Consider the following 22669-nt stretch of genomic DNA (forward strand, 5'->3'; position numbering starts at 1 on the left):
TGATGGTTCGTGACGTATCGATGGAGCAAAATTTGCTAATTTTCATTATTTGATAAAAAAATAATTTATTATTTGAATATTTTTTCGTTCCGCGCTTTACCTCCTCATCCATGTAACTTTCGCTTGTGTATTCTATTTAGGTATGTAAAGTGCGCTATACACCTACACTATTTTAACTGTATGTAAAGTAGATTATATAGGTACGTGCATACTTCTCACGCGATGTTGTGGGAGTAATAACAGAGGTGGGGCGGTGGGTGCACTAGGGGGGTGAAAACAATTCCATTTCTGATATTAGTACAAGGCGGTTGATTCACGCGACTCTTTGCTTGTGGATTCTACCAAAATTTCGACCTTGTCAAAACTGGAAGAGCCTCAATATGTCAAGATCAAAGTGTTTTATGTTTTCCACGAAAAATACGCGCGCGCGGGAGTCAAACCGCAAACAAACCGGCGGCTTTCACGTTATAAAGCGAAGTACCTACACTGAAATTCGCTGAAAACTAAATGAAACATGTGCATTTAAAAAAAAAATAGTTCTACAAAGTGTTTGTGTTGATGATAAACATTTTAAATAAATTTGAGGTAGTTTGAACGTGAACTAACGCGCACTGTTTTGGTGATTTTGATTTAAGGTTTAATTATGCCCAATTTATGGGACCACTTCAGCTTCAGGCGGAACCACGAAAATCAACACAAACTGCAGGATGGCTTATTTCAAATAGCCTCTCAGACATGCAGCATTCTAGTCAAGGTGAACAACACTAACAACATCTGTTATGGAAACAGTTCCACCAATGTTCATTACAAATTCTCGGGCAGGGATAGTGAACCGGACCCCCCTGATCATATGAAAATATTAGTACCCAAAAGGCAGTCCTCTTTTTCGGGCTACAAAAAAAGACTTTCGGTAAGAAATAAATCATGATTATTAAATTGTTTGCTTGCCCAAAATGTTTAGAAGAAATAATGAAACTTAAACATTCACTTTAAAAACAAAAAAAATATTACTAGTTTTTAATCTATTTGACAGCTACACTAACAAATACATATATTTTTAAAATCCAATAACAAAAAGTTTATTACAACATTATAATAATAATTTCTACAGCTTAATTACTTGTATTACTCCACTAAGTAATTTTATTTATTTAGTGTTAAATGAAACTAAATAGTGGAGGATACTCTCGATACCGCCCTGGTGTAAGACCATGACTCGGAATTGAAAAGTTGCTTGAAATGGCTTTAGCCATGTTTAGTAACCATATCTGAATAGCCAGATACTTCCTCACCTTCCTCTCCACCATTTCTTTCCCTTTCCCACTACATTTAGCCTCACAACATACCACAATTGGGGGTGCCATAGTCTCACTGACTCCAGACGATTGGGAGTAGATGGGACTCTTATGCGGTATTCAAATAAAACAAAAATACTGATTTAAATTGAGGAAACAATAATTTTATACGCTTTGCAATAGGCCTATCGTGATGCATTATGCAGTTGCAAACACAAACCCATAAGATAGAATATTTATCACGGTTGTGGGGGCAACAGTAAGGCTTTGCATGTTTGATAATGTAATGCTATATAACTTTACCATAAAGCTAAAATATATAATATTGTATATCCACACCCGTACATTCAAATTATGCATGCACCCCCTTGCAGTAGCCCGTTGCAGTCGTTCGCTGGCCTAGTTCAATTTAGTACTTAATCGTGGAGTGTGAAATAAAATAGAAGATTGAAACTGCATTTCTAAAATATTGAACGAAATTCCTAGTGGAGTTTAATCAGCTTATTGCTGAACATTTACACTTACATAAATATTTTGTTTTAACATTGGTTGAACCGTATCTATATTTGATGAGGATTTAATTAAATATAGGTCGGAATTTATTCAATTGGTTTTCATACCGCTAAAATATTGACCCATATTAATACGAATTACAATAAGTATAATGAAGTCAAACAATAATGGGTTTGTTGTGATCCTAATTTAATACTAAAAACTAACGTTTATGGTTTTCGCACAATTTTCTATAATTTTGAACATGGCTTAGTACGCAGTACATTATAATACACGAAAAGTAATCGATTGAAAAACATAATCGCTCCTTAAATTCTAACAAAATGGATCTTATTGTGCACGCTGATAATGTATTCCAGATTGTAATATGGCTGTTGAGAGATGTATAAAGTTATTTAAAATGCCGCTTTATTCCAATCAAACCGTTCGTTCGTCATCTTCTCATTTTCTTATGCGAGTCGTGTGAACCAGTGTTGCCAACTCGAATTTTAAAGTAGAGCTAGGCGAAACCCAAAAAAGAGCCAAAAAGGAGCTAAAATTTTGAAAGTGACATAAAGCATGGGGGGGGGGGGGGTGTTAGAGAATTTCAGAGAAGAAAAATTCGGGGGCGGACTGCAGAATTGTTAAAAAAAAAAACTTACCTTTTGTCCTTCTTGTTGGCTGCTTTTGAACAACTCATAACAAACACTCAACAATATACTTGTTTGTTTTTATAATTTTCAAAACACAATTATTTTTGATAATATCGAAGTCTTCAGGATATTTTTATTGTTTTTTTATAATTTTTTTTTGTTAGGCAGCGACTAGTCCTCTAAAAAATCTAAGCAGTCATCCGGTTCCAGTTCCTGTACCATCGAACTGCTAGGACCGGCTTCATCAGGATTTTTTTCATATACAGCCATTGTTTCAATTTTTTTTTGAACTTCTGGGGGAAGTTCATAATCCTCGCAAAATTTGTTGTGTCGCCTGAGCCCCGATCGAATTGTTAAAATCGAATTAACCATGTCATTTCCAAGTCTATTTCTAGTTTTATTTTTGACTATATTTAACTGGCTAAAAACTCGTTCCACTTCTCCGTTTGACCACGGCAGAGCAAGTACCGAAACTGCGAAAGAGCTGATTTCGTGGAAAGGATTTTCATCAGCGGCATCACGATACTTTAGAACCTCAGCCCAAAACATGACTGTGCTTGATGTGCTTCTCCAGGGTATTAGAGAGATCTTGAACCATTGGACTTCGGCTTTTGCAATGATGTCTGCAGAAATGCCCATTCCGTTCATCAGAGGTGCGATGCTTTCTTTCAGCTGTTTTAAAGTGTTCGAAACTGACAACTGATCTATTTTCCGTAAAACTTCATAATTTTCCGGTAGTCTTTGCTTAAGTTGCTTAAAAGTCGCAGAAAAGTAAAGATCGATAGGTTTACAGCGCAGTTCACTGTAAGACTTGCGCGGCGGCCTGAAGTGTCGCGGGACTCGGTCGCTCCGAAGTGTGCGTGTAAACGGCGCTATTTTTAGTAACTGTTTACTTGTGCAGGAGTTCAGGGAATCTCTTTTTTTGGGAAGTCCTCGTTATTTTGGAATATTATTGCAAATATAATATTTTTTAATATTATTTCACGTGAATAAGAGCTGAAAAATCTGAAAAACGAGCTAAGAAGCTAAATGACTTTTTTTGGAGCTGACGACGTCGATTTAGAGCCAGATCTAGCTCTAAAGGAGCTGAATTGGCAACACTGGTGTGAACCCATCGCTTTGACAAGAAGCTTCCGGGAATCCATGTCTTCCTGTCATGGGTACTTTCCCCAACTTAGTCTGGGGCACCAATTATTAGACATTTTCACTAATTTCAACATTTCTACTTCGTTACTTCGCTAATGCGAAATATGAGAGTAAGGTTTTTAAAATGTGTTCCAAATGCATTGGAGGCTATAAATTAACCCAGTTTATATAAAAATAATAATAATAAACAATCAAAATAATATACGACACGAATGTCATCGTGCGTGGACTGTTTTATAAAGGGTTGTTTAGTACCTACTTCCAACGCATGTTTTTTTTAAATGGCAGCACTTGAAACAAAAACTTCTTACTTTGTTCAAGTTTTTGATAATATTATTTGTTTGTCAAAGTTTGACGTTTGCTAGTATAATGAAGAAACTATATGAAAACATTAAACTATTTCCAGAAATGAAAATATTTCCCAAAAAGGAAGATATAAAACCCATAGTAAGTAGTTATACAATAACTAGTTTTTTGGTACGGTCGTATATTTTAGTATTATTTGCTTTGTTGGACCTAGGTTAATACTCTCCTGTGGTGTTATTTGAAAAATAGTGATAATTATTAAGTGGACATTGTACATATTATTTACCACAAATACCGAATATGTGCGTCATTCTCTTTTTGCTGAATTTATATTGTAAGTAATTTTGAAAAATATTTCCGATTTAGAATTTTTTGATTTAATATTTTTTTATTATTATTTTGAATTTAGATTTCCGCGCAGATGTCGCCTTCTAAACCCTTGTATTTATTTTATTATATCCCATTTTTAAATAAATATGTAACAATACACTAAAATCAGCCAATATCAGTAAGGGTAAGGAATCGAAAAAAACTGAAGAACCTGCGAAAAAAAGTAAAGTTCACTATGGTTTGCAGAGCAGCGCATCCAGTTCAGTAGGACTTTTCTGCGCAGGGTCTCCGATTTTTGCCTATTCCTTACCGTTACCAAGCCAGTGGGATGATGGACTTATATTAACGTCTACCATTGTAGAATTATTCAACTTAAATTACATGATACTGGGTTAGGTTACATTCCGATTAGCATACAGAGATATACCTAGTTGTTTGCCTGTTAATTGGTACAGCATTATGTGAAATATATGAAATATTGAAAGTCAAATAAATTTAAAATCTAATCTATCTCAATTAACCACTGGAAAACCGTTCGTGCACCAGTGACAAGATTTTTTCCCGCCGACAAACTGTTCTTGCGCAGCTGACATTGGAATTTCGCCCTAGCTGGAATTTTTTGATACGATATTTAAACCTTTATGCCATGAGAAAGTGCATAATTTTTTTTAACAGAATCGCTTGCACTTGAAACACGAGTTCATTTTTATTCCATTATGGATTTTCCTCAAAAAGGGTCTGGTGTTCCACAGGTTAATAGACAGCACATTTATATATTTTAATCTATTCATTCATGTTTTGAGTACGATGATGACAAATATGCCAAACCGTCTGTTCCAATTAAACAATGGCCGATTTGTATTGGAAACGCGCTACTGGCGTCACCATAGGCCTTGTACTTTCATCTGTGATTTTTGCTGTGAATTTAGTTGGATATATGGTGCGTGATTTGAATGGATCCACAGAAAACAGAGTTTTCGTAAGGGCTCAATTTGAACACTGTCCAAGCCTGGTTAACATGAAATTAATAAGTAACGAAGATTTATCATAGAGGTACGGTTGTGAAGATAAGTTTGTAAGATGTTAATTCAACAATCATTGTGTTTCTGAAGACAGTGTTGGAGAACAGTAGCATTGGGAATGCATCTCCCGCAGATGAGGAGTTGGACCAGTGGGAACAAAGCTTTATGTTGCGCCAAGACACGGCCCCCGGCATTAAAAGGTCAGTCCACTTCGCTTCTTCGGTAAATATACAGATACCCAAGACACGATTAATACGCACAAATTATTTTAAAACCCTTTGAATCAGTTGAATAACGATGAGAAACAACTATTTCAGTCACTTGAAATGGAAAATAATACATAATAAGTAGTTATTTTGAAAACGAAATTAGTATATTAACCGTGTCCCGTGTATCTGTATATTACCATGTCTTCTTGATGATGCCTTCAGGAAACATTTGGATGGGACATGCTTCTTCTGTAGTTTGTATTTATCCACATTCAAAGTTCTTTAGGCTCCACAGTGACTGTGACTGCACTGGTGAGCAAGCATATTGAAAATTATTTAAACATTTGAAAGTGTTAAACTAACCTAAAAATTTGTTACCACCACCCTGCTGTGTTCCAGATGGGGTACGGACACCTGGTGCCGGCCATCGTGCATCCCAATCACGGTGATCCTGATTCTCATAGTGCTGGTGGTACTGGTACCGCTGCTGGAGCATTCCAACTCCATGGCCAGCCTCGTCCTGAGGCAGCAGCACCCACCGGAGTGTGCCGAGCAGTGCAGGTAAACAAACTACATCTCCTCAATGACATTACAATACAAATAGACAAGTTATCATCTTACAATTAAAACAAAATGTGGCAAGTTACATATCAATTGCGTTTCTAGTAAATTATTAATTTGAATGCTGTGCATGTATGACAAAGGTAGACATTCAAAGAATATGTGTGTGTGAAATAGATGTTGGATAGGGCAGCGTTTTCATGTTTAAAAGTTGCATTGAATAGAACAACCTACATCACAGGTGGGAATGAGATGACCCTGCGCTTACTTGCTTCCAATAAGATGAATACGGAACACTATGAGACAACCTACTGCCAGTAGGTTGTTCTTCTGAAAACAATCATATTATTTATGATAATAAGTAATTTGAATGTTTTATTAATGAAATATTATTCCTTGGCTTTTACCTGTGTTTGCAATCTTTTATTTTCCACCCCTGAAAGCAGAATTTTGATATTTCTTGATGAAATTATACAATGCAAAGCCCGGGCAAGGCTGGGTACTTCAGCTAGTAATCTTACAAAGACATTATGATTAGTGTTTTATGTCTTTTAGGGTATCTCTAGTTGAAACTATTCCGGAGGGGCTCTTGTTCCCTACCAACGCCACCAGACATCAAGAAACGCAGAAGGCATGGCTCAACCTAATTCAATCTGCCACCAATTCAGTAGAAATAGCTTCGTTTTACTGGACTCTTCGGGAAAATGAAACTTATCCACACAAGTCTTCAATTAAGGTGAGCTATAACTAGATGGCAACCAATTCATCGATAGCTTCATCCAAATATTCCATTGAGCCATTATCAACTAGAAAATAAACAATTAAGCCGTCAAAAGGGCAAAATAAAGTCTGTCAAATCATTTTTTGGTAAAGTCGAATTCTGCTTCATGCAAAGGCCATTTAAAAAAACAACAATCAATTTCAACTTAAATATCTAATAGAGACAACTATTTAAGTCGGGTGTTTATGTAAGCATGCACAACATAGGTTTTTAGGTTGTTAGTTTGGGTTATTTTAATAATTTATGCAAATTTTCTAACATTCGAACGTACCTTTGATTGAGAAAAAAATGTAACTTTAATGCATCTTTTACCATCTTCCCCGACATAAATAGTTGTTTCTTGTAGTAATTTGACAAGTTTATCCATTTTTTTATTATAATAATATATTCAGACATTTCAATGAATGTTGAATCATTGCTTGATACTTGTTCGCGCTTGTATAAATCATGTGTCGCTTGCCTCTTGGAGTCTGGACGAAGCTAATGACGCGCAGTCAGCTAAAGTTAAGCTAATGGCTGAAAAACTCTGCCTTCCTGAAGTAAAACTATTATGAGACGATCTGAATTTTATAATACGCTAGCACAGACCTTTGGGATTTTATAATTGGATCGTCTTAAACCATATAGAACTAAGTCAAAAAACTTACATTCGAGAAAAAAATGGTGTTGCGTATGGTTTTATTGTGTGAATACAACAATCAATCACCATGGAACTAAATTTGGGCCTGCATATAAGCAAAAGGTTTAGCTTTAATTTTTCAGACCAATTAAAAAATATTTTAAAAAGTTCACTCTGGCTTGTTATATTATGTGACTTATCTCTTCTGTTAAATTCATAAAGTGAACTAAGAGCATTCTTTGAAATAATTTCGTCGTATCATGTTCTATGGCCATCAGCGTCTTCATTCATAATTTGCGATTCCCGAATCTTCTTTTGTACGTAAAATGGGTGATGAATCGGTGGAACATACTTTAATAGTGACACTATGTCATTCTTCTTTGCTTGTGAGATTTACAGTTAGGTTAAAACTGTATTGCTAAGATTGAAAAGTTTGCCTCAGAGTCGATTTTAGTTTTTGATTTTTAGTCTACTCTTCGATCCAACCCTTCACTATCTCTAACCCCCAAAGACAGTAGCCTTATTTGTCTTGTTGCTTTCAAGTTTCTCTGAGTTCGTTTCAACCATAGCTAACTAACTTTTAAAATATGCCTTTTATTGCACTTACCTGAGAATCCCAATTTTTTTTTCAAACTATTAACGCTTAGCAATAAACGCAATCTGCTGCACAAATGTAATTTTTTATTTATTACTTTGGTTGAAGTCTGCAGTGACTGAAAACGAGATTTAATTCTATATACCAGCAAATATTCAAATACCTTCTGAATCACTTGGATTGGAACATAAGTTTTATCATATATCCCTATAACCTACGGAGTTCCCCAAGGAAGCGTCTTAGGCCCTACTTTGTTTCTCATCTACATAAACGATCTTTGTAACCTAATGATAGATGGAAAAATTGTAAGTTTTGCTGACGATACTGTGCTACTCATTCAATTAGACACTTGGTTAAACGCATACAAAATGGCTGAGAAATCAATTAACTCTGTTAAAAAATGGCTAGATATTAACTCTCTTGCACTAAATACTTCCAAAACAAAATACATTACTTTTAGTATGAATATCGTTGGCCAACCTAATCAACATGTTGAAATAAAAGTACATGACAATTACTTTTACTTTTAATTGGTTACCTGACAATTCACTGAAATTTGTCATAGAACCCTCTGAAACGCCGTAATTTCTGCTAACAGTCGCGCAACCTGTCACGTGGGAAGCCATCTTGGATACCGAGTTAGTTTAGTGTGGCTGAGACTAGTGGAAGATTGCTCGTCTCTGATTGGTTCACGGTGCTGAAAAACTCTCTATGATTGGTCAAACAACATAGTTCACTCTGGCACACCTAGATTATGATTTGGTGCATTCATTTCAAGCTCTAACTCAAAAACTGCAAAAAGTGAGTTAGAATACTATAGTTTAAGGCAATTGTAGGATTGATAATTCCATGTTAACTAAAAAAAATCTAGAAATCTGTCTTTGTTAAGATTAAATACAAGAATTCAGACAAGCGATAAATATTATATTTTTATACCAGAAAATTATTTTAATTCCAAATTTGAAATGGACATTTTAAATCCAAATCAAATCCAAGTTCTAGAGTTCATTGAACCAAACCCACAATCCAAATTAGTATTTTTAACTAATGATAATTTAATCGCAGGGGGAGGAGGTGTTCCAAGCTTTATTGCAGGCCGGCACCAAGCGAGGTTTGACCGTGAAGATAGTCCAAAGTGCCCCGACCAAAAGCAACCCTAATACCGACACAGAAGTATTGCTCAAAAAGAAAGCGGCACAGGTAATATACAATGCATTCATAATTTTTACAACATTTATGGATTGAACTACTAAAGCTAACATCATATGACTCATCCGTCCTATTCTTATGTCTCATCCACCCTGTTCTCCTGATCTATGTGCTTGATTAGATCAGATTTTCATTTTTTGTGCTCTTTATCTATCTCTTTTATTAATTATGTTACAGAACCACTCTTGCGATAGCGTTTTAAAAAAAAAATACTGAGATTTCCGATTTGGCCGCGCTCATTCCAACAAATATACCTCCGAATATCAATGTGGAAACATAAATGCTTACTGTGGTTTAAAGCCAATGAATCCACCTATATTTCGTTTTAATCCCCATATCTTTAAGTAATAAATTCATTATAATCACCTACCTACAGTCAAGCAATTTGGGAAGCTATCAATCAAGTGCATTAGCGATGCTACCCAAATTTGGGTAGCTTTCGCTCAAGCGCATAAGTGATGCTACCCAAATTTGGGTAGCTATCGCTCAAGGGCATTAGTGATGCTACCCAAATTTGGGTAGCTTTCGCTTAAGTGCATTAGCGGTTCTACCCAAATTTGAGTAGCTATCGCTCAAGGGCATTATCCAAATTTGGGTAGCATCACTCAAGAACATTAGCGGTTCTAGCCAAATTTCGGTAGTTGTCGAGTATTGGTGGTTCTACCCAAATTTAGGTAACATTGCTCGAGTGGTTATCAAAATTGACAAAATTTTTCATCACCTCTAAACATTAGATTTTTAAGTGTGGAGTCAAAGAAACAATGCCATAATGTAAATAAAAATGTAAATCGTAAACAATAATCAGTTCAATTTTTTTTTTTAATGCTAAAATTAATTAATTTATGCGTCAATTCTTTATAATCAAATCTCTATCTTTCATTCCAACATTTTTTAATGCTACACATTAATTAATTTATGCATCAAATATCTATCTTTCATCCAACATTTTGTTCATTGAAAAAATAAAGAAAGTTCCAAATGTAAAACAGTATCTTTTCAGGTTAGAAGTGTGAACTTTCCCAAACTTCTGGGAGGCGGAGTGCTTCACACCAAGTTGTGGCTTGTGGATAGAACGCATTTTTACATCGGCAGTGCCAACATGGACTGGAGATCATTAACTCAGGTATGAATATACTCATCCAAATTGACTTGCCCTTACATAAGAGCTGGAGGCAAACTGCATGGACATATTTTTGGCAACAGGAGCGTTGGAGAATGTTTTGAATTAACTACGACATCAGTCCGAAAATCAAACACTGAAATAAACAGACCTTGCCCAGAAAAGTAATGCAACGGTTTGCAGAGTAGTCCATTGTGGGACTTTTATGTAAGATCTGAATGTTCATTGTCAATTGAACCGTCTAGCGTAGCGACGCTAAAAATGAGTGAGGTGGGTAAATTATACCACGTTTGAAACAGTGTAACATGATATTCAATTTTGGAAACATGCCTGAACTTTTGTTTACCCAATTTGGGATTTGTAGTTAAGTTTGTTATGCAACTAGTAATTGGCGCCACATTGAAAAAAGGACTAGTATTTCGTAAGTAAATTGCCTGTTTAGTGTCAGATTTATTTATTCACAAATCGCTGAAAGAGAGACGGTCACGCGGCTTCCCCGCTCGTCCATAATTTGGTTTGTTCCCTTTCCTTGATGGGCACAATGTGGATTTAATAAATTGTCCATGGAAAATAAAACAAATTGTTTTCCCCACAATTCCTGATCCGATATTCATTAATATGATTAAGAATATATTTATAGCTTTCAATGACAGTGGAAATATGTATTGATCACATCGCCACAACAAACCTGTTAAAAGATTCATGACATAAACCAAGGGCTTGCTCCGTGTTAATAAAATACAAATTATTCCAGCTATATTCATTATTGTTATTAGAAGAATACATTACTTCAATATTTACAATAATTTGATCCAAGCCAGCTTCTACTTAATTATTTATTGAAACTTATCTCTAAATAGTATAAAATAAAGTCTCTGTCCGTGTCTGTCTGTTTGTGCGCTTAGTTCTTCTAAACTGCAGAACGGATTTTGATAGGGTTTTCACCATCACTTAGAGAATTTCTTCCGGAAGATATTCATATATAATACATGCATATTATATTTATAGAAAGGATAGAAAAGTCGATGTTTTATAATCAATTCTTCTACAGTGTTTTCCAATAAGAGGTTTTATTTTGAATACCCCCTATTTCGGTAGATGTTACTTTTGAAGCTGTCATTTTTTGACATTTGACAAGTAGAAACTACGCCATTAATAAAAATGGAACGATACACGCTTCAACAACGCATTGAAATTATTGAAATTCACTTGAGTGAATCAAATGCAAATCATCTTGAGTGATGAGGCCCATTTCCACCTCGGTGGCTTCGTCAACAAGCAAAATTGTCGCATCTGGGCCTCGGAAAACCCAAGAGTTATTGTTGAAAAGCCTCTCTATCCTCAACATGTGACTGTTTGGTGCGGTTTATGGTCCGGCGGAGTCATTGGACCTTACTTTTTCGAAAATGAGGCTGGAGCAACAGTTATTGTGAATGGATCGCTATCGAGAGATGATTAATGATTTTTTATGGCCGGAATTGTATGGTATTGATCTGGACATCGTTTACTTTCACATAAGCAACGAAACCATTGATCTTTTACGATTGAATATCAAAATAACTCCTCTTATTGGAAAAACCTGTACTTTGCTAACGCTGCCTAAACCTTATGAGAAATATCAAAATAATGTACCACACGGAATACAAATAAATACCCTCAGCAAACACGAGTTACCCCCAATTAGGGAGGTATTAACATCGAGGAACATATATCATATTTTCACCCTTAGTTAAATTTTTTATTTTCAACTTCATCTATTTAAATTTCACTTTTGTTTTCGGTAATGAATGAATGCAAATCTTGGAAGCGGAAATTAACCCACTTTTCGACATCCGATCGAGCTGCAACTCAGCAGATAGACTCATCGATGACAATGCATTCTGTCAACTTTTGGTTGAAATTGGATGACGTTACAGCAGTTAATATACAAAATAAATGTTGGTCCTATCTGATCAGCATTGATATAATATATGTATTTATTTTGATTAAAAAATATTTTATTTGAAATACATACATATGACAGATTTACAGAAGAAAAACATATGCTTCTAAAAACTAATTACGATAAAATATTTTCTTTTTAACGTAACTACCCAATGCAATAGAGAAAAACGTTTCTCGTGTTTGAATTGGGGAGTAGTGCCGTTACAGTATACATAAGGTAAAGAAAAGAAAGAAAGTTTTTATTTATAAAGTAAGAAATAAACAAATTTATATAGCTTGATAACAAAAGTATAGATAATGAAATAGACTAATATAGCAGTTACTAAATTAGATACCCAGTAAATGTAAATAAATTTTAAGAATATATTATCTTTTTTTATTATTTATGTATTTGGATTGGATTGTTTCGAATGCATATCTCTGTATCTAGTCGTCCATCACTGCACAAGCGATATATTCAGCTTATAATGATGGAAGATGGAGGAATTCAAATATTGTCAGGTTATTTGCAACCCAGGAATGTTTGTTTTTCTTTAAAAAAAAGAATAATACAATCTAACTTGTGTATTAAACCTTGATGTTTCTAGGTGAAGGAATTAGGCATTGTTGGGTACAACTGTTCCTGTTTGGCTCAAGACATTGCCAAGATATTTGATGTGAGTTATTTCTTTTGTATTATAATTATCTTAGTTGTTTATCATTTCTACTTAATTATTGTTATCAAATCCATTAAGCACTTTCCACGAGATAATGATACTATATTATATGCATATTATAAAACAAATGCAGCATCTAATTCGCCAATTAACCGAGCTCTTCATACTCTAAATAATATTTGTCTTAACTCTAACATTGACATTTTTTTGGATTCACTGTCCAAATTCAAACGTGGCATCATGTCAATAATTTAAACTGTTCAATGCGCATACATACAGACACACACACAAACACTCATACATACATTACACACACACCTATACAGAGATGTGCTTTATTTCAAATAAATCCATTTCAAATGGAAATGCGTATTTTCCATTTTGCATTTTAAATGCTTTTCTAAAAACCATTTTGCATTTTAAATGCTTTTCTCAATGCATTTTCCATTTTAAATGGTTTTTTGCAACATTCTTCCTACTATCTCCACTCATCTTTTTTTCATAAGCCCCAAATATCAGTCGGTCGTCAACCTCGCTATGAGAGATAATTTCCATTTGTCAAGTTGCTCCCTGGTAGGGAGCCCTGGCAATTCAGTGATACCATTACAAAAAATACTGATTCAAATAATGAACATGGCCATGACGCTGTAATATTAAATGTTAGATAGCAGTTTCTATGTTTTTACGTTGGCAACATTAGTCCCGCGCAATTTTTTTGTGGTTTCATAATCTGTAGTCGTGGTGTTTTTGGATTTACCATCATGTAATATGTTTGTTCTACATTGATGTCCATTATTAAATGATAAAATTGTTTAAAAATTCTATAATTATTTTAATTGTTTGACCCGAGAAACCATTTTGCATTTTCAATGCATTTTGAAAATATGTAGGTATTTTGCATTTTGCATTTGAAATGCTTTTCTAAAAACCATTTTGCATTTTGCATTTTCAAATGGAAAAGTTTTGACCCATTTCCATTTTGCGTTTCAAATGGTTTTGGGTACCCATTTTGCACATCTCTGCACCTATATACTACATACGTCACCTGGTAATTAAGGAATAAACATACCACTTAGCAGACATTACAAGGAAACATGTCATAGGTTCCCAACATAAAGTATCTTATTCCTGTATATCATCTCTGTAAATCATGTACAGTGGTGCCTCACACAACGAACGCCTCGCACAGCGAATGCTGCACACAACGAACTTCCTTTTCGTTCATTTCACGATTCATACAACGAACTTCGCTTCACACAACGAAGTCGCCCGATCTTCTACGATCACTGCCGATTAATTGCATCCTCCCGCGCAGGCAGTCGTTAGACTCGTTAGTCACTGCGTAGTACGCTTAACTTACGCACGTATCGCAGCAATCGTTCTTCATTACGAATTAAATCGCACACGTATCACGGCAGTCGTCCTTTTAAGATAAACTCAACATTTTTTTATATGATGGGTTCTAAAAAAAGCAGGAAGGTGATTTCTCTTGAAATGAAACAGGAAATAATTAGAAGGAGTGAATGTGAATGAAGCAAACAGGATCAACGACCTGTACTCCGATACTCTTGTCCGTTATTTCCGGCAGATGTTGAAGAAAAGAGAGAAACAAACGACTTTGGACAGGTTTTTCACTGCACCATCGGCGGAAAATGGATGAAGATGTGCAAGATTCGATTATTTCTTAAAATTAAAAAATGTGTGTTTTTTTCATTATGTTTTTAGATGTATCTAAATAAAAATAATAACAAAAAATTTATCTTTTTTTTATGTCATCTTACCATATTTTATGCTACAGAACGAATTATTTTTTTTAACATGTATTGTTATGGGAAAACGCGTTTCACATAACGAACTTTTCGCATAACGAACTTGCTCCTGGAACGAATTAAGTTCGTTGTGTGAGGCACCACTGTACTGTTTGTATAACTTAAAATAAAAAAATGATCTTTGATATTGCTGTATTTGAGGTGATACATATTTCGCAAGTTCAATCCACATTATGCAAGTGCATTATATAAGCATAATAAATACAAGAACAACACGTCAACTCACCAGAGATCAAATGGGAAAATAATTCACCGACTCCAGATATTTTCATATCAGAGGGTTCGGCTCGGTAGAACTTCTAACAGGGCCTATAAATCCTACTGATCCCTCAACATAAATATTTAAAAAATATTTCTTAATCCTACATATATTTAAAATGACTGATTTTTGCATTTTTATATATATATACATAAATTTTTTGATAGATCTAATATGCCTAAATTTTGAATGAGAGAGCTAGGTATAATGCCAGTAGCCGAAATAACAAATGGTAATATTTTTATCGTCTGAGAATGCTAAATTCTTTTTATCTCATTTCCTAAATCTGTGTATTTTCTTAAGTTTTCATTAACAGATTTGTATTATACCACCATTATTATTCAATATGGCAAGTTTGCTTTTAATGGTATTATATAATTGCATTATAGTGGAATAACTTACTGAGTAAAACCTCAAATTGTAATATATAATCATTGAAGATAACATTAACAACTCTCAAATGAAATTTGAGATTCCTCAGAACTTGATAACTCTCAATTTGTGAGATTCCTCTACCTGAGGGAGTATGGCCACTACCCGTGGCTCTATCCTACTGACTTTCTCTTGGGCATGCTCGGTATGAACCATCTACGGGTCAGAAGAGATGTGCATATTGTATCACACTTCTTCAAACTGATTCGTGGATGGTTTGAAAATCCGACTATCATGGAGAGTATTAGTCTCTATGTTCCTGATGGTTATCTCCGTCACCGACAGCATAGACTGTGCCATCTCCCGGCCTGCAGGACTAACTTGCCTGCAGGTCATGCCGGTGAGGAGAGCAGTCTTGCTGTTGAACAGAATCAATTCGGATATCAACATATTTAGCTGAAGGTGAAGCTGCCTTTAAAAGGCAAGCTCTATTATTACTGGTATAGTTGATACATCGCTTACTTATTATTTATTACCATTTAACAAATGTACTTAACCTTTCCCTTACTGTGCTGAAAAAATCTACGCATTCCGGTGCTGTGTAGTCAATACACATCTCAAAATAAGCCATTTAATATCGGAAAAATATGAATATTCATAGCTAATCGCTTATGTATATTATATTTTATATCAAAAGTGATAATAATTGTTATTTAATTGCTGAAAACATGAAAAAACGCATTCATGCACGCGACTGACTGGCAAAACTAAATTGAATACAACTGCGGACGTGTGGATTTCTCATGTTCCCGCATAGCAAACTAAAGGGGGACATCAATAGCATGTCATTTCCTCGCACACTCTTCGCTTAGCAGTGTCACACGGTAGATTGTATTGGTGTATTTGTTCCCGATTTTTAATTGAATTTGAAAACTATGTAAAAAAAAATGTTTAATTCAGTGCATAAATGTATAACGGAGGAATAGCTAAAACCTGAACCCAGAATTTTGTTATATTTATAGAGTTATTAGAAGCAATGTGTAGTAAATACACACCACAGATGAGGAAAGGTTAAAAATGAATTAAAATGTAATTTTGTAATGGTTTTAAAGGAATGAACAAATTGAATTGGAAAATGTGAAACAGAATACGATTAGGTCGCATCTAGGATTTGAGCCCAGGACTTCAGCCTTGCCCTAGCTTTATGCAGAACAAAGCTCAGGCAACTATTTCATATTTAAAATTGTTTCATCTTACTATAAAATTTTCTCACTTTTGTAAATTTTATAAACAAACACGTAGCTATTAAAAAAAAAACATTTATTTCATAATTCGATAATTGAAATAATATTGACCCTTTATTACGTACATATTTAATCGCATGATTCCCTCTCAAAGGCCTGACGAAAGCCTTCGAAGTGCATACGGAAACAATTGATTTTTAAAAATAGCCCGCAGTGAATAATGGATTAACCACTGACTGTAATATCGCATGGAGCTATTTCAGACAGCTCATTCAGCCCTGCTTCGGGGGATCGCTTAGTTGCCACTAATGGGGAAACTTGTCGCCAGCGATATAGAACATGCAAGATTGGACACATTACAACAGAAGTGACACTCTGATAGACAAACATTCCCTGGTTATGAATGACTTGACAATGTTTGAAAAACTCCTACTGCCATCATAGTAAGTGGAAAATATTGCTTGTGCAATGATGAAGGACTTGGTTAGCAGAGAAAATGAACCCACAATGCCTGGGTGGTATGCCAGAATCATTATTTGCTCGGTATATCAGTGAATCAACCTCGTTATAACAGTCAACAGTTACACAAAGAAAAAGCTGAACTAAAATATTGTTTTGGAATTGCTCATTATTTATTAATTTATTTATTACACGCCCTAGTGGGCTTCTCTTTAAAAAAAAAATACAAGCATTTTGTATCAGAGTAAACACTTAAAAATTAATTCCATAAAGAAGAATATAAACATAATAGCAAAAATGAATCCTCACGCATATAATTGAATTTAAAAGATTCAACAAAACAAAATAGTAGAAGCGGAGAAGTTATTAGGGTACATAGGTGTATTTGTGTCTAGAAGAATAAAAGTGATAGAATATACAACATTTATACTGATTAGTTTTCAAATAAAATATATCACCCAGATCAGAATATTTGTTTCCGAGATTGTGAAGTCTCGGAATCGGAGAATTTTGGTAAGCTAGTGTCCTGGTGTTATTGAAGTAAAAAGGTAAGAAATGTCGGCATGATTTTTTGGGAACATGGATATTGATACATTAAAGCAATTCGGGACAGTCAATTTTAAAATGTAGTATTCTTTGTAACAGTATTAAATCTGTACTTATTCTTCTTTCTGAAAGTTTCAATAGAGACATTTTATCCAAGAGGTAATTGTAATTTATGTTTTGTATAGGAATATGCAATTTATAATTTATAAACCTTAAAAACTTCCGTTGAATCTTTTCAATGTTATCTGAATGAATATTGAAAAATGGAGACCATAACGTAGAGTTATACTCAAGTTGGCATCTGACAAGGGTTTTATATAACATAATAAATGTTCCTAAATTATTGAAATCTTTTGCAGCTCTCAAAACAAAGCCAAGAGTCTTTTATTATAGTTGTGAACTCGCTATTGCCGTGATCGTTATGACCAAGTTCGACTGTATACGTGCATAATAAAAAGAACACACTGGAACTACATTTCGAATAAATGTAGTACCTTTTAGAATACTGTTGAACCTTTTCAAATAAATGTAAAACTTTAAAGATGTTGTATACGCAATCAATTGAATCCGTTTGAGTTTGGAGAAATGGAATTCAGAAAGTTGTTCAGAATATCACGAATTATGGCTAAGGCCCACAAAATTAACCCCCTTTTTAGTGACAATGTATGTTGAAGTGAGTGTACTTCACTTTGAAATTCAACATCGTCAATTTATTCGTAGGAACTTGGCCGTTTGATGTTTAGGAATACCGATCCTTAGCAAGGCTCAAGAAATCGTTGTCAGTTAAGATATCGATTTGACTGCGTTAGATCCCCCGATATCAATAGCCAAGTACTAATAACTTCACAACCTTGGTCTTCTCCATCTTCTAACTCTGCCTACATTCTGCGTCAATTACCTAAAATTTTTTTTCAAATGCATAAAAGTTACTTGACTCTTGATCTAGTGCTTTCTGTACCCATGGTTGTAGGCTATGTAACGTGTGCCAAGTCTCAACATGGCATGCCAACCAGCGGTTAGGCTGTTGGTGTGTGGCACTGCAGGTGTACGGCACTGCAGGTATGCAGTGTTGCCAAGTTTATGTTTATTACATGCGGCAGTACCCGTACGAGGAGCACCGACATACAATTTGGCTATTATTTCTATGCAGTCATGTTAGCAGTAGATTGCATGTTAAATATGGTCATTATTTTTTAATGAGTTTAGTTTTTGCTCGTAATTTGTTTAAATTAACAATAAAAACACGAACAAAAATCTTACTGTATTTTTTAAATACATCTATTTGAATTTCATTTTTGTTTTCGGTAATGAATGAATGCAAATTTTGGAAGCAGAAATTAACACGCTTCCAGACATCATTTTGCTATGAAAAGGTTTCTGAAAAGAGAAATAACTTTGTAAGCAGGAATCTATAGCTCATGATCAAACTGTCATTATGTTGTCAAATTATTATTATGTATTTATTTTATTTGAATACCACATAGGAGTTCCGTCTGTCTGGAGCGAGTGGGGCTATGGAATCCCCAATCGGGGTGTGTTGTGAGGCTGAGGGTAGTGGGCAGGGGAAGGAGATGGGGAAGAGAAAGGTTGGGACGGTATCTGACTATTTTAGATCTGATCATCAGTACGGCTAAAGTCTTTTGAATGGTGGTCTTTCACCAGGGCAATACTGAAAATATACTATATATTGTATTATTTTTAATTAATACGTTGTGAAATAACACAATTAATCAAATAAAATTTACATTTAGGCATTTAATTTTTTCTTCTTTCCTTTATTCAATTTTAACACATTGTAGTCGGGCGCTTCAAACAATAGACTCTAGCCTATAGCGGGTGTTTTTTGCGATTAGCGCATAAATATATCGCTTTCCTAAAATTGACACAATTTCTAAACCAAATAATATTTTCAATTGAAATTTTCAAAGAAATCATATATGATATTTGATCATCAACATTAATAAATTATAATTGCTTTGATTACATCATAATTTCACCACATTTCAAAGCTGAATATAAAAACCTGATATTAATTCAGTAAATAGCATTCAATATTCAATATTTGAAAATTCCAAGTAAAAGATAACATGTTTATTCATATCATATAGTTATATAATAAATAATAATATATATTTGCCATGCCCGCAATTTTACAATCGCTGGATGTGTGAAATCTGATCGCGTAAATTGAACAGTGCCGTCTAAGGCCGAAGCCGCACACTCAATAACTCGTAAGTTTAATTGCTTCTTGTCAAAAAAGAGTCTTTTGCGGTTGTCTCGCCTAATTGAAGAGCCCATTCCACTTATGAATCATAGTATTTCACGCTGATAACAAACCCGTATAATGCCGTTTCCCGCCAAAAACCGACAGTTGACAAAAACGGCATTTGCCGTGTCCCGCAGTTGACCGACAGTCTGCGAAAAACGGCAAAGGCCGTGTCCTGACGACAATGTGTTAATACGTAGTTTATTTCAGGTGCTTTCACCGGGGGGATACTGAGGGTATATATACAGGAGGCCATTAGGGATCAGGGTATCAAGGAGTGACAAATGAATGAGAGACTAGTTGGAGAGGTCAAAGGGTCTCTCCGAACCAGCCTCTCCCGATCTGACGTGAGCTGTGTGGCGGGTGCATCCTGAACACACCTCACCCGATGAACCCGGGCACCCCTGCTAAGTCACCAAACGTAATGGATTTGGAGTGACCTATGATAGAGGTGTTGGTTATCCAATAAATGGTTCCAAGGGCGTCGGTACCCAAACTCCCCACAATTGAGGTCTAGCAATTGTAAATTGTTGTTAATATTTGTAGGTCTACTGGTCCCTCGGCAAAGAGGATGCGGTGATACCTGACGAATGGCCCGCTGCCCTGCAAACCATCTTCAATCAGGAGTCTCCATTCAACATCAGCCTGAGCGGACACCAATTTAATACTTATATTTCGGTAAGCACTTTCAAAACATTACCGTCTAACTAACTATTAGCAAACACCCTATAATATTAATAATAGCTCCAACTTCTGACATTTCCCTTGCATTCTGATGGCAGCATGCTACACTAGTGCCTTCTAGCGGCTTGAGTTGTGCGCCTTGATTTTCTTTCGTACATTTGGATTTTATGTGAAATATATTCTTTAAAATTAATTATAGAAATCGAAATAAATAAAAAAATAGGTAAGTGTAACGTATCGTTACTGTACGATATCCTCTTACAAGTAGAATACTGGGCCCTTTATCTCCAGTATTCTATGAGGAAAGGATCTGGTATTAACACTGAATACACGTAAGTACTTAGTACACGAAAGATGGTTTATTTGGAATATAATACTATAACAATGCAAGTAAGATGTTGCCCAAAGGTCGTCTAGCGAATGAAACGAACTCTCTTGGCGAACACGACAATATAACAGGTGACGGTAGGTCGCGTTCGGTTAAGTTCGGTAAAACCCGAACCTTTTAATAACCAAATACTACAGTAACCTAACCTAACCTACGTACTACCTTACTGCTTTTATGCATATACATAAAAAAATATTAAATCAGATATTAACTATGTCTTTGATGGTTTAGAAAGGTAATAAAATACCAACATAAAATTTTCTTTAATTTCTTTTTTGTAGATTTCACTTTTTATGTACTCAAGCACATTTCGTTTGCTAGGATTTTACTAACTCGTATTACACAGGGTGTCCGGGGGGTAAAGTGCACAAACTTCGGGAGGTTTATTTTTCCCTAAAAACAATTCAGAGTTTTTCAATAAATTCAGTTTCAATTTCAGAGTGGAAGATACTACCAGTATCGCCCTGGTGTAAGACCACCATTCAGAATTGAAACGTTGCTCCAAATGGCTTTAGCCGTGTTTAGTGACTAGATCTGAATAGCCAGGTACTTCCCCACCTTCCTCTTTCACTTCCCCACTTACCTTCAGCCTCACAACATCCCCCAATTGGGGATGCCATAGTCTCACTGGCTCCAGACGGGAGCAGTTGGGACTCTTGTGAGGTATTCACTGTAAAAAAAAAAAAAAAAAAATTCATCTTTGTTAACTGAAAACTACCCTTAAACATTGGAATTTCGAAAAAAGTTATTTACCTTTTTTTACTTCTACCGTCATGTGATATTACCGAAGTTTTTTGCACTTTAACCCCGGACACCCTGTATTTCGCGAAATTTTAACTATCAATTTTTTTTTCGCATCCTGAAAAACGACTTGGAGTTTTTTGTTGTTTGTCAGAGGGTTCAATCCTCTGCCAGTTAATCAATGCATTATTATTCTAACTCTTCACATGACCTGATGAAGTTTAGTTTATTCAAAGTACGTAAATTGGAATAGCGCAAACGCTCAGTCAAAAAATTTATGGTGTAAAATTTTACCTAACAGTGTTCACTCAGTTTTGATTGGTGAAACAGCAATCTCTTGGAAATGCTTGAAAAGGTTTGCGACTTGTTTAATTTTCAGTGTAAACTCTCCAATGAAACCCTTTTTCCTTCATATTTTCATTCAATAAAGAACCAAAACTCGACAATATCATTTGGTTAAATTTGCATAATGCCAATTGTGAAGAAATGTTAACATTTTTATGTAGCGAGGAATGTACTTGGAAGTAATTGAAGGTAAAAGTTTCCAGGGGTTTGCAAATGTGTTTTTAATAAATTCTAAAACTTAATCAATCAGATTTACGTGTTTTATCCTCAGTTGTGAGTTAGGTATCGCAAGCTATTAAGATCCAGAGCGGTATGTATATACTCTCAGTATCGCCCTGGAGAAAAAAAATCACCATTCTGAATCGAAACATTGCTTGAAATCACCTTCGCCATTTTTGGTGGCCAGATACTTCTCAACCTTCTCCTCCCCCAACTCTTTCCCATTCCCACTCCTTTTAGTTTCACAACATACCCCAATTGGGGATGCCATAATCCCACAGTCCCGGGATTTTTGTGCAGTATTCACATAAAAATACTCTACCACTAGAATTAGTGCTAAAACCGGGTTAGGTTAGTTCTATCTTAATGACAGGATTGC

At 35.1% G+C, this 22669-nt stretch overlaps 1 protein-coding gene across 2 annotated transcripts in view; it reads left to right on the plus strand.

The window, feature by feature from the left end:
* The first annotated feature begins 447 nt into the window (after positions 1 to 447).
* LOC149419639 (5'-3' exonuclease PLD3-like) overlaps positions 448 to 22669 on the plus strand; it is a 30896-nt gene continuing 8674 nt past the window's right edge. The window contains exons 1-8 of one of the 2 annotated variants that reach the window (XM_089637199.1): positions 448 to 910; positions 5335 to 5444; positions 5853 to 6014; positions 6570 to 6750; positions 9075 to 9209; positions 10219 to 10341; positions 12870 to 12938; positions 20460 to 20591. In XM_089637199.1, the coding sequence (XP_089493325.1) occupies positions 644 to 910; positions 5335 to 5444; positions 5853 to 6014; positions 6570 to 6750; positions 9075 to 9209; positions 10219 to 10341; positions 12870 to 12938; positions 20460 to 20591 (1179 nt within the window). In that variant the 5' untranslated portion in view covers positions 448 to 643. Of the gene's footprint in view, positions 911 to 3899; positions 4034 to 5334; positions 5445 to 5852; positions 6015 to 6569; positions 6751 to 9074; positions 9210 to 10218; positions 10342 to 12869; positions 12939 to 20459; positions 20592 to 22669 lie in introns of those variants that run through there. The other variant, XM_089637200.1, reaches the window with a different exon arrangement.

The sequence above is a fragment of the Hesperophylax consimilis genome, chromosome 11 (assembly GCF_061612785.1).
Source record: "Hesperophylax consimilis isolate HC1 chromosome 11, BYU_Hcon_1.0, whole genome shotgun sequence".
Taxonomy (NCBI): Eukaryota; Metazoa; Arthropoda; class Insecta; order Trichoptera; family Limnephilidae; genus Hesperophylax; species Hesperophylax consimilis.